The following is a 12,223-nucleotide window of genomic DNA, read 5'->3' on the forward strand; positions in this document are numbered from 1 at the left end:
GTGTTAGCAGAGGGCTTTTGAAAATAAGACATTTATTGATTTCCAAAGACATCTTCATTTTGGAAAGATCTAAGGATTTCCCCAGATGCACAGCAAGGTGGATTAAGTTGATTATTTTCAGTGTATTATGTATGTGTGCTTTATAAAGTATTGAAGACATTGTTATACATCTTTCAGCTCATTAATTAAACCCCCCTTAAATATTTAGACAGGTTCTTTTACTTTGCACACATACAATAGAGGGTAGGAAGGCAGGGGAAAGGCATTATTATACACAGAAAGCTCAGAAGCTTTGATAAAGAATATAACTTCAGGCACATATGCATGGTCTTATAGATGTAGATGCTGGGCAGCATGAAGCAGGAACGCAGACAAGGCTAGAAGTTTGTCTAGAACTATATTTCCTTTAGAGGGCAACCAAACAAATCAGAAAACCTTCAAGGTCAGTTCAATTGTCATAAAATACTACAGTGCAGCAATGAAGCAATAAGGTTGTTATGAAATGAATGTTATCAGCAAAGAAACAATGCACAATATGTCATTTATGTCTTCAGGACTATGAAAACACATAAAGCAGCACAAAAGACCCCATTGTGCAATACTGTAGTAAAGCAATGTGACAGTTAAGATTTTGTTTCTGAGAGTGTGAATTAGCAAGTTTCCAGAATGATGCTTGCTAGTGCTAAAGTACAGAGAACAATAGTAAAGCTCTATACAGATCTTAGGAAACAATCAGAAAATATTACTATACATTTTAAAATTGTGTCCAGTCTTAAAAGATTTATTCTCATAAGAATATGTAAATATATCCCTTAAGAATATAATGTTTAAAATATAATTCAGGTGGCCATCAATTAAATCACTGCGAATCTTCATATCTGAATTGGTGCTGTTGTAGGTAGGTCCCATTTGTGACTTACAGTATAACCATGATCTTTTCCAGAGAAGAGAATTATATTTTGCTTGTCAGCTGCATAGAATGGCTTTCACAAGAATGTGCCTTCACTTTGAACACATCAGAAAGTTTGCACAGGCACATGGTTCATAAATGTCTGATGTGTTAATCCAGAAGCCCTTGATGGTTTCTTTTACCATTTTTGGAATCTTTCATACTTTATAAGATAAAGATTTATTGCTTTAGGTCTGTTTGGAAAGATTTCTAAAGAAGTAATTTTGTTACTGATCCAAGCTCTCCAAAAGACTTGCTGAAAGAAAGTTTTATTTTTTCCTCTTCAGGGAAAGCCACTCATCTATGGCATATTGTTCAGGTGGTGACTTTTGTATCGGTCAAGTAGAAGGGACATACAGCATGTAAAGTAAAGTCCATTGTGTAGTTTAGGTTTTAATTTGCACCATTTTAACAACTATATTTAGAATGCTGCATGCTGAAATACTCTGTTGATGAAACAGCAGACCTTTAATGAATGCAATACAAAGTACTCTACAAATTGTGCATTTTAACCATTTATAAATCTTCAGATAAAACTCTTTAACATTGAAAGAGGCTTTCAATAGATACCTGTCAGATCACATGGTAAGAGCCGCAATCTTTCTTACCACACCCATATGCATTTTAAGAAACAAACACTTTGTAAGTTTTAAGTTTACAATGACAGACGAAATAAATTCATCGGCTTTTCTTTTATATTTTGTATCATACACCCATGCCAACAGTGACATAATCTGGCAAAGCACATTGATGTCAAACGTGTTTTCTTAGGAAAGAACTCTGACCAAAAGGGCTTGGTGCAACTAATCTGTGCTGAGAGATTGATTGTGGTGTCAGTGCTAACAGCCTGCGAAACCAATGACAGCTTTAAAGGCCTTTTAGTCTTTTCCGAAAAACACGTTGAGAAACAGTTTATAGAAGGTACTGCTTTGCAGTGCTTAGGGGATTAAATGTCTCCAACACTCAAATTAAAGGATCTGTAAGGTGATCTTCATTCAAATCCTCAGTTTTATCAGTGTTGCTGTAAAACCTTGCCCTTTGACTTAAAATATCTTAGTCTTTATGATGTGGTCTCTGTTAATGGTTCCTTAAATGTTTTAATAACAGTGCACTTAATTGTAGAGACTTCTGTTACAAAGTTTAAGAATGCTGTTTTATTGGTTCTTATACTGAGAGCAAGACTGGATTGCAGGATTAATAGCAAGATGTAGTTCTCACCTCAAAACTGCATTTGGGAGGGAATGCACAGTCATCCAATATTAAAACTGTTAACCGAATTAGGTAATATGTCTTATATTTAATTTAAAGGGCTATTAATCAGCCACAAGTAACGATTCTGTAGGATTCTTAAGCAGTTTGTCATCTACACTATTAGGCTTAGAACAGCTGAAGTAATTTTAGTAGATGTTGTCCTGACAGCTATAATTTATATAGCCACTATTAAGGAATAATTGCTTCTTCTTGTAAAAATGTTCCTTTTGACTGACTTTTCATTATTACTTAAAAATGTATAATTTCACTCCCTTCAATACTCTAAATGTCATTAGTAAGCGTGACGACTATGAGCTGGCATCCCGTCCAGAGGATGTTTTGTGCCACGAGTTTTGGGGACAGGCTTGAACGTGCCATGACCCTCACGAGGAATAAGAGACTTTGGGACAGGGGAGGGATGGATGAAAGAACGACTAATGTGCAAAGATCAAACGGGGGTTCCTGCAAAATGGGATTTTGAAATATACTGAAGTGTTTTCTTCATACAGATGGAAAACAACAGCAATTGCTTTGCAGTCTGAACATTGGTGAAGTGCAGTATACATGTTTTTCCTTTTATCATGAATACTACCAAGCCAAATGTTTCTAATTAGTGTTTCTCACTAATTAAGAGGATCGGTCCATTGCAATGGCAATTTGTCATTTACAACAAGTGAAGGATAAGCTAATGAGAATTTTTCTAAATCTAAATATATCCAGATTTGCCATTTGAAATGGTAAAGTGATATTTTTTAATGATTCTTGATAGGAATGGGTAAATACTCTATGCTCTGTGGTTATGAAGTAACAGGAAATAACTAATCACACAGCAGAATGGAAAACCAATACCTTCATCTTTATGTCACTTCTGTCATTTCCAGGTTCTCTGCCAAACAAAACGGATTTACTCATAGATCCTGAAATGGACCAAGAGCTGGAGAAACTGTAAGTCACAACTTGACACAACCCTTTAAATAGCCATGGACAATAAAAACATTCTTACTGAACATTTTTGTAAACAATTTTATTTTATATGTACTTTTATTGTAGTGTCAAAATTTGGAATATTTTTTTATAAAGACTTTTACTAGAAGTCTGTAGGAAGACTTCTTTTGGGTGTGAATGGGAAAATAAGGCAAAGTTTACAACTTTTTGAGGTTTCTCACTTCACAAAACATCAACTGATTGAAAACATCTGTTTGATTTTTTGGCTGATCAGAATTAATTTAAAAAACTGCTAACCTGGGCCTTATGAACTGGCAGGCATCTGCCAAATCCATGTTTTTTTTCCTTCTGTTTTGATGACATTTATGTTTTATAATAACATAAAATTGTATGTTGTAAAGTTGCAGGAGCTTTTTGAAGTCATTCATTGGATTTTTCACAGTAATACAAGGAATACAGGAGGTCTTACAGCGGTATAAAAACATTTTCTAACCACTTTCCCATTTCCATCTCTTCTAGAATTGCTCAGATTTCAGTGAGCCCGACATCTAACAGTGGCAACAGTACAACTGGACACAAGGAACCAGTCAGGAAGGCGTCTCCTCGGAAATCTCTCTGTCACCGGAAGAGAATTGAAACTGAAAGTGATGGGTCCACTGAAGAAACTGACTCTTCAGAAAATTAGAGTCTGGGAGATACACTGGGACACTGTTCCATTTCTTTCAGAAAAGCATGTGCCCTTATGACTGGAATTAGACTTTCTAGAGTACACACATTTCATTAGCTTGCTTATTAGGCAGGGTAATTGCCCCAGAGCTGTGAAAAGTCATGCATTAGAACAAGATGGTGTTTTTTCTTTTCTGGCTGCTTGGAATTTAATACTTCCAAGAGCATGAACATGAGTTGAGTCTGAGTTTCAAGGACATATATCAAACGCTTTTCACTGTATGATAAACACCAATAGTAAAATAATCATTTTATCTTGACTTACAGTGTTAATCTCCTTATTGTATCTGTATCCAGAGAAGGTTTCACCCTTGCTATGGAGTATGCAGTATGATAGCAACATTTTGAAACCATTACATTAAAAGCCTTCTCACATTGTAGAAAATTAGCCAACTACAAAAGATCTCATAGTTAATTTCACTTCAAGAAGAAATTGAATAGAAAGATGAACCGTATCATGTAGGAATTGAAATTGCAGATGCTATAGACTATATAAATTAGTATTCTAACTTCCCCCTGCAAGGTGACCGGATGTGCTGCCCAAGGGTTCTCAAGTGGCTCAACAAGTAAAAGCATTAACTGAGGGTACAGGCTGAGCCTGGTGATCCCAGCATTATCCCAGCTGGTGGCACCCTGGGTCATGTCATTACGCGAGTAATACCTGGAGTTTTCTAGTGGTGACACATAACTGGCCAGGTGGCACTGCTGGCTTGATCTGGGGTATCCTCAGCTCCCAGGGCAGACGTAAAGCCTAATTTATTACAATTACTGATCCCAGACTCAGAAGATATAGAAAGAAAATTTCTGGGCAATTCTACATTCATTTTTAATGTGAACGTATACAGATATTTACCATTGTTATAAAAAAATGCAGTACTGCAGCAGCCCTGGAACTTACAGCACCTGTATTATCCTCTTGTTTGTTGTTGCACAGATAATTGTTTCTTTTACTGCTACCCTGTGGTGTACCTGCTATACCAGAAAGAAACCAACACTTTTCTGGCATTTGGTTGAGACATAGTATATTTATATGTGTATGTATCTACTAGGGAATGTCACAGTAAGAGTACTGTAAAACAGAATCAGTTTACACAGGAGTATAATAATCTTTTTTGTGCATGGTGTATTTATTTTGACTGAAGGACATAGTACACTACCTTCATGTAATGTAACCGAAATAATTTGAAATAAAATTTAATAAAAATCATGAATTTAATCATGAATTTCTTAGTACTAAGAAATTTTGGCTGTGATAATTTGTATAACTACTATAGTTTCTATGAAGAACAGGGTAAGAAGGTTGTTTTTAAGTGGAATTATTTTCACAATTGACATTCCTTAAACACACGGGAAAAACCCTTACAGTCATTTTGTTTTTCGTGCCATGTTCATTTAAAGCTTTGCTTGTATTTATCACAGTCTGCCAGCTCCACCGTTTTAGCAACCACAAACTTTGTTTTGGCATGTTTAAGGATCAGTTTGCAGAGGTGTATCAAATCATTGGCTCAGGACTCAATTTAAGGATTAACGCAGGTCTGTCATCAATTTGGTGCAGTAATCTGTAGTGTCAGATTTGTGTAATTATTACATACAAAAAATGTGATCAAACTACTGTGGCTTCCAGCATTTTCTTTTTGTTACATTGCTGAGGTGTTCCAAAGACTCTGGATTGGGAGGTAGTGTAAGGCAAAGTAACTTTTTTTTTAATGAATGTATTGAATAGAACTAAATCTAAAGCAAAACAGACCATGTTTGTTGGACTGCTTTGAAACCTGACTGTGCTAGTTGCCATGCCTTGTGTTGCTGTGTGGCATTTGTATTGTGACGTCATGAAGAGATTTCGCAGACATTCTAAAGAAGTGTTCTAATATCAAGAGGGCTTTAGTTTAACTCGTCACAGCAAACATTCATTTAGGAAAGTATTGCTGTCTGAAATTGTACTTTAAACGAAGGAAGAGTAGTCCTTCATAATGAAGAGCCTGGCAGTATTCTTCTTGATTGCAGTTTTCATTGGAAACACTCATGCAATGCCAGTGCAGAAACGGTAGGTTGCTAAATAGATTCAAGGAAAGATGAGATCTTATACTTTTTGTATGAAAATAGCCTTCAGCTTTACAATACAGATTGATTTATAAAGATATTTCTTCACTGGTAGAAATCAATAGACTGTGGGGAGAAATAATCTATTCAAATGTATGAAACCCTGTAAATGGATTAGAGCAATAATAATATTACTGCTGTTAAGCTTTACTGTTTTACAACAGGAAATCAGTTTATTCCCCACAGTAGTTTCTAAGTTGTGCACAAACAAGCCTCAGTTACAGCTGTTCTCATTACCATGAGGACATTCTCAACTAGAGCGCCACTCTTCTCTTGTAAAAAGACACCTCCCATCAGCACTCATGCAGATAGGATTCACAGGGAGAATATTACTACTACTACTAATAAAAAATTAATTTCTTCCCATGGCTGGAAAAAACAAAACCCCACAGTTTCCTTTTTGTAGCGCTTCATACATATTCCTTAAAGGGGGACTGCAATGATATTTTAAAATTTTGGAATTGGAAAGAAAATGTGTGTAAAATGTACACAGCAACTGTGTCACAAAATAGATGTAATTTCCAGGGATGCACAGCTCCATGTTCTGCGATTCAAAACGAGGCAACAAAACAGCCGGTGATGTGAAGCAGCTCTATTACACTGTAAACAAGCGGGTTTGTGAACACATCTCTTTTATTCCAACAGACATATTGCTCTCAACTTCAAGACAGTTTTGCCAATAAATGGAACTTGTTAACTATGTATGCCGATCACGTTGGAAACGTCCTGCAGTGCAATATGTATTTAATTCGCTCTTACATCAGTCATTACAGACAGGAAGGGCCACTTCTCGTCACTGTTCATGGGAACTCTCACCTGTGATGAGAACGGGGGTTGGTGACAACATGACAACTTACAGTATAGTACTTTTACCAGGTTCACGATTAACTGCTTAATTTGAAATTTGAATTTTTTTTCTATACTGTCAATGAGTTTATTGTGTTACCAAGATTTAATAACTGGTCTGAGAAATTAGTACTGCAGTTCCCCTTTAAAAGCAGAATATGCCTCAGTGCACCTTATACTAAAATCAGAAAAAAAGTAAAAAAACAATTCAAATTGTAACCAAAATTACCTAACCCAAAGTGAATTTAAACCTGATTTGAAATACTCAGTGTTAGTGTCGTATCCTACTCTAGTATGAGTTTAGAACAGAATTTTCAATGTTAGAATCATAGTGATATTCTCACAACCCACTATTGAATCAATTTACAGAAAAGGTAACCTTCACACCCTGATAAGTGTTCTTTTCTTTAGAGAAACTAGCTATGTCAGGGAGGCTGAAGAACCATTCTATGCCATTGAACTTCCAAAAAGGCATATTGCGCTTTTTGATGGTAAGAACTTTACTTTGAATGTCACTGAATTATCTGTTTTAACTTCTTGTGGATTTTCTTTGTGCTTAATTTAGCATTATCTGGCATTAAACTTGTATTTAAAAAACAATAACTGTCTTAAATTACCAGCATTGTCTGAAAATCCTAATCCGAGTTCCAAACCAACAGTGTAAAACATTAAGCAATAAAATAAACATTTGAAGTCCATGTGTTATTTTTTTAATTATACTGTTTTTCAGATTATGGCCAGAAACCTGTGGCACCACACCTGCAGCTGCCAGAGGCACACAGGCAATATCCAAACCTTCAATCTGTAGGCCTGAGCGAAAGAGATGAGCCCCAGCTGGAAGATTATTACTAGCCACTAACTCGAATAAAAGCTGAAGTAACGCAGAAGTATAGAGATTGTAATGGAGTGATTATTATTGCAACTCAAACCAAAAGCTAAGGAATAACTTCTAATGAGTGTCTGGTTTCTTTGTGTTGTCACATGCCCTAAAAGAATGTTCACATAGATTCATAAGAGCATAATCATGTTTGCAAAACTGAGGAAGCTCTTCCTCCTATTTCAGCAGCTTTTTGGTCATGAGATGCGAATTAATCCAAGTATCTCCTTGAGAGAAACACAGGTATTTCTTATTTCATATGTTTATGTTACCTATCTCATTTCTTTATATATTAACTTCATCAACATGGTTGACTTCCCTTTGTGTAAAGATATGCTTCCTTTTCTCCATTTTAAATGCACTTACTCATTTATTTTTTTCTGGTTTCTGTTGAGTGATAAAAGATCGTTTTCCTGTTGTTCTAAAGAAGCCCATAGTGCTGATTTGTTCAATTCCTCTGAGCATCCTGAATACTTCAATCTGTCCCCTTGTAGCCCTCTTTGTTAAAGACCAAACAGATGTAGTTATTTCAGAGAACTAAGCACTGTATTAACTATAGTATTCAGAAAAGGCGTGATCTCTTCAGATCCATCCTTCTGGTATTAAAATTGTTACAGGTTTGTCAAAAAAAAGACACAGTTCCACACCCAGAGTCACAAGTGGCACCTTTTCAAAGATGAATCGGTCACTTTACAAAAACCTTTGCTTTGCAAAAATGACGACAATGCAAATGGGAGACTGCTTTCAAAATTTTAAGGGAAATAATATACACTTCAAAGGTCAAAAAGAAAAAAATCACAAACTACAGTATGAATTGATACAATATAACATTGTAATTACAATATTTATGGCAGATCTTTACATCATTCTCTTCTCCTGTTACTTTATATGTCAACATAGAGTTTGCAGTTTTAAAATGAAACATAATGCATACAAAAATTCTCAACATAAGACTCATTCAGTTTCTTACTGAAATTAATAACTGAAATCATGCTGTAGACTTAGAGACAGGTTTTTTTAAAATCTCCACTTGAATCAAGGCCATGTTATAAAATATGCAAAGCACGCTGCCAACATTAGTTTTGTAAAATGGTCATTACTGTAGGATTCCAGTGATAGTTTGCCTGTGAAAAGTTACAAAAAAAATGCTAAAATCTCATAAGTGATCAAATTAAGGTTTTTCTTGCTCAGAAACATTCTAATACTCACTTCAAAGGTTTTTTTCTCTGGATTCCCATGCCCTTACTACAGAACCGCAATCTACAGACGTCAACTGAAATAACATTCACTCATGTCCTTTACCACAGTCATGTAGAACTTACAAGAGGAGGCATAATGGAAACACAGATGGCAGATCTGTAATTCCTCACTTTGTCTTACAAATCTCTCAAACATAACAATGAAAGACCTGCCTGAGCTCCGCATGCAAAACTGTGTGCTTTTACTCTTTTGAAGATTCAAGCGTTAACGTATTTCTACACTGCTTGTATCATTGACTGTGGTCCTAAAACCTTAAGTGCACAAAGTGCACAAGATTTCTAAGGATCCTATTTGCTGCTTTGCAAACAGTATCTGTTTATGCTGCAAAAAGTTGTTTCAGGCAACCTGTCTGTATTATAATATGAGTACCCAAGACCACATTAAACTAAATGCTCATTGTGCGAAACCAACAAAAAATGTTAGCGAGCATTTCAAAACAGCTCTTCAATAAAAAAAGAAAACATCTAATAAATTATATTGTAAAAAAACTATGTAAGTGAGAATTGGCTCATCTCAATTAATATAACGCTATTCATAAATAATTTTTAAATTATACTAATTTGGTTTTCCAGTCTTCTTTATAATACAATATACGGTAGACTATATTACCAAAACCTGTAGATGAAAGGCAAAACAATTGCATATGAAAGAAATACAATGCTTATTCTTATCCTCTTCAGCAGGGACATTTATCAGTACCACATTAATGCATTATTGGTTTACAGATATCTGGCATAGGATATTAAGATATGACTCCATGCACACTTACACAGATATTTCTTTCCCTGATAGAAGCCAATTAAGCAACTGATACCACCCCACTTTCGATTCCATATAAGAAAAATATTCATTCTAATGATAAGAATAGGCACTACTTATGGAGATCTGAATGACAGAAACGTCCAGTTGTAATGCGCTGTCAAACAAAACAAACCCATTACATACTAATTAATTCTGTTGGGAGAGGATATTACTTGTATACATATTCTAAGTTTAGCAACACCAAGTCATTCATTACGTATGGAAATTTATATCTTATTAATAAACTGACAGAATTCATTTATAAAATAATATTTTGTGAATACTTATCAGATTACAAAAAATATTTTTTTACTGATTTCTTAAACGAAATTACTCAAATTTTGTAAAAACATCTGAAATGTGGTTTACCACACCCTTAACACAGTAGTTACTTAACAGACCTTTTAGACAGTGACATTTCACTTGAAGTCAATTTTTCCTCCTCCAGGTTATCAGGTCAAGAAAATGTGTATCTGGGTATTATGATATATCCTTGTTACAAACTAAAAAAGTTCATGATTATTTTATTTCATTCAGACAAAAGTGCACATATGTTGAGAATTTAAGCCCTTAATTTTGTCACCAAAAACACAAACAGGAAATATTCGTGATCTGTAAAGATGTAAAGTTCACATTTTTTTAAATTAAATTTATAATTGGCTTTGCTATTCATACCTGCACTGCATAGTTCACCAACCTAGTTTGGTTCTTGCTTGCATTAGAGAACCTTTAAAAGTTCTTACTGTATGTTCAGTCCTCCATGCAGTGCTAAACTGAAAAGAGAGTTTCTTCTAAACGATTTAATTTTATATTAATTTCAATCACACTCCCAGGTTTCAGAGGTATCAAAAACACAATTTACTGAAGCTTGTGTCTTCTAACCTCTGTCTACCCCCCATGTACTGGGTGTAATAAGCTAGGCTTCATGCCACTGTACACAGGAAGTTGCATCCCAATAAAAAGTATCCATAATGGAAAATAAAATATGGGACAGCATGCATTAATTTAAAAATAATCTGCTTCAAAACTAAAGGTATTTAAAAACCATAAAAGAAGTCAAGATGTTTTCCCATATTTATTATTTTAATTTCTTAAATAAGAATATTGTGAAAACTGGAACATATTCTGTCCAAAAAATAACTGCCATACATTTTGGTCTCTTTCCTGTGCAAATACAGGACTTAAACAGATCTCCAGCTCAATTCACAGGCTCACATTATCTTTTATCCAAAAAGGCTGATAAAATGGGCTGTTATACATCTTTACTAGACATCTAATTTCAGGCTTACAAATTTTATCGAAACCTACAGAACCTACAGTTGGATTAGCTGTTACAATACAATCTTGATATTTCAGGAACATAAAATTCTAGTCTTCAATTTCATGTCCATTATCCACTTAAACGATCTGAAGTACAAAGTTGTGTGCAGTAGAGTATTGTGCTTTGCACAGTAATCATCTGAATAAGATTTTGCAGGGCTGATAATAAAACCCTTCTACCAATGGTTGCTTAAGACGACGTTTTTTTTTTCCAAAGAAAATTTCTAAGCAAAAAAGTAGATGTCTGTTTTTTTTGTTAAATGTAATATGTTTCATTTTTTTTCCTTCATGCAACATGATATGATACACAATAATGTACAAGGAGCATGGGCACGGCAGGGCTGCCTATTCCAAGTAAATGTCTTCTGTCGGGCATGTGTATTCCACATATTCCTTATAAAATTGTTGGAATGCTCTCCTGTGTAAAACAACAACAAAAAATTGAACTTAGAACATGAATTACAGAAATTTAAGTAAAAGGTGTCTGGATACTATGGCCACAGTCTATGTTTTTACTAAATACCATTTCAATTTGCAGAAGCATAAATATATTATAATGATTCTCTTCTTATTTGCATTTAACTTTTTTAAATGAAGCATTTTTAAAAACCTAAATGACACTAGAATAAAACAGGTCAGCTGCTTCTTTCACAGAGCAAACTTTCTATACCTACCCTACAGATTCCGCAAGTGGTTTTGTTGAATCTTCGGAGACAAAAACATGACAAGCAAATCTGTGATCAGCAGGATGTTTGGTAATAAACCCAAAGTACCTGAAATCACAACATAAGAAACTGTCATTTGTAATGGATGTGGTACATCTGCTGAAGCAGAGTTAATGAAGCATGACTTCCAGTCAAGTAGTGCAAAAAGCTGGCAAAACTGACTTTACTGACAACTGGTCAGTCTGATTTAACTGGTTTAACCGAGTCTGGTTATCTGCAGATTCCTTAAGTATTCAATCACATTTTTTATAATGTATAGTTACCTCATATTCTATAATGTGTTATCAGAAATACAGTGAAGAAATACCCCAAAATTAGGATTTGTCATTGTTTCTAAAATGTCCAACAGAATAAGCAAGAGATTACAGATCTGCATACATCATTCTGGGGTCTGTTTTTGTTCGATTACTTAGTAATATTTGC

The 12,223-nt window shown here is 34.8% G+C and overlaps 2 protein-coding genes across 7 annotated transcripts in view; one reads left to right on the plus strand and one right to left on the minus strand.

Moving 5' to 3' along the window:
* Nucleotides 1-7,707, plus strand: part of cstpp1 (centriolar satellite-associated tubulin polyglutamylase complex regulator 1) — a 54,527-nt gene extending 46,820 nt beyond the window's left edge. The window contains exons 8-12 of one of the 3 annotated variants that reach the window (XM_088611215.1): nt 3,082-3,145; nt 3,665-5,915; nt 6,736-6,804; nt 7,229-7,308; nt 7,548-7,707. In XM_088611215.1, coding sequence (XP_088467341.1) covers nt 3,082-3,145; nt 3,665-3,830 — 230 coding nt within the window. In that variant the 3' untranslated portion in view covers nt 3,831-5,915; nt 6,736-6,804; nt 7,229-7,308; nt 7,548-7,707. The remainder of the gene's footprint in view (nt 1-3,081; nt 3,146-3,664; nt 5,916-6,735; nt 6,805-7,228; nt 7,309-7,547) is intronic. The other 2 variants (XM_088611214.1, XM_088611216.1) reach the window with 2 other exon arrangements.
* A 723-nt stretch (nt 7,708-8,430) lies between these two features.
* The window catches only part of LOC148645655 (C-Jun-amino-terminal kinase-interacting protein 1-like), a 46,785-nt gene continuing 42,992 nt past the window's right edge, over nt 8,431-12,223 (minus strand). For 3 of the 4 annotated variants that reach the window (XM_088611190.1, XM_088611187.1, XM_088611188.1), the window contains 2 exons: nt 11,750-11,848; nt 8,431-11,493 (listed from right to left, as the gene is read on the minus strand). In XM_088611190.1, the coding sequence (XP_088467316.1) occupies nt 11,421-11,493; nt 11,750-11,848 (172 nt within the window). In that variant the 3' untranslated portion in view covers nt 8,431-11,420. The remainder of the gene's footprint in view (nt 11,494-11,749; nt 11,849-12,223) is intronic. The other variant, XM_088611189.1, reaches the window with a different exon arrangement.

Source organism: Lepisosteus platostomus, chromosome 18 (genome assembly GCF_059453375.1).
Source record: "Lepisosteus platostomus isolate fLepPlt1 chromosome 18, fLepPlt1.hap1, whole genome shotgun sequence".
Lineage (NCBI taxonomy): Eukaryota > Metazoa > Chordata > Actinopteri > Semionotiformes > Lepisosteidae > Lepisosteus > Lepisosteus platostomus.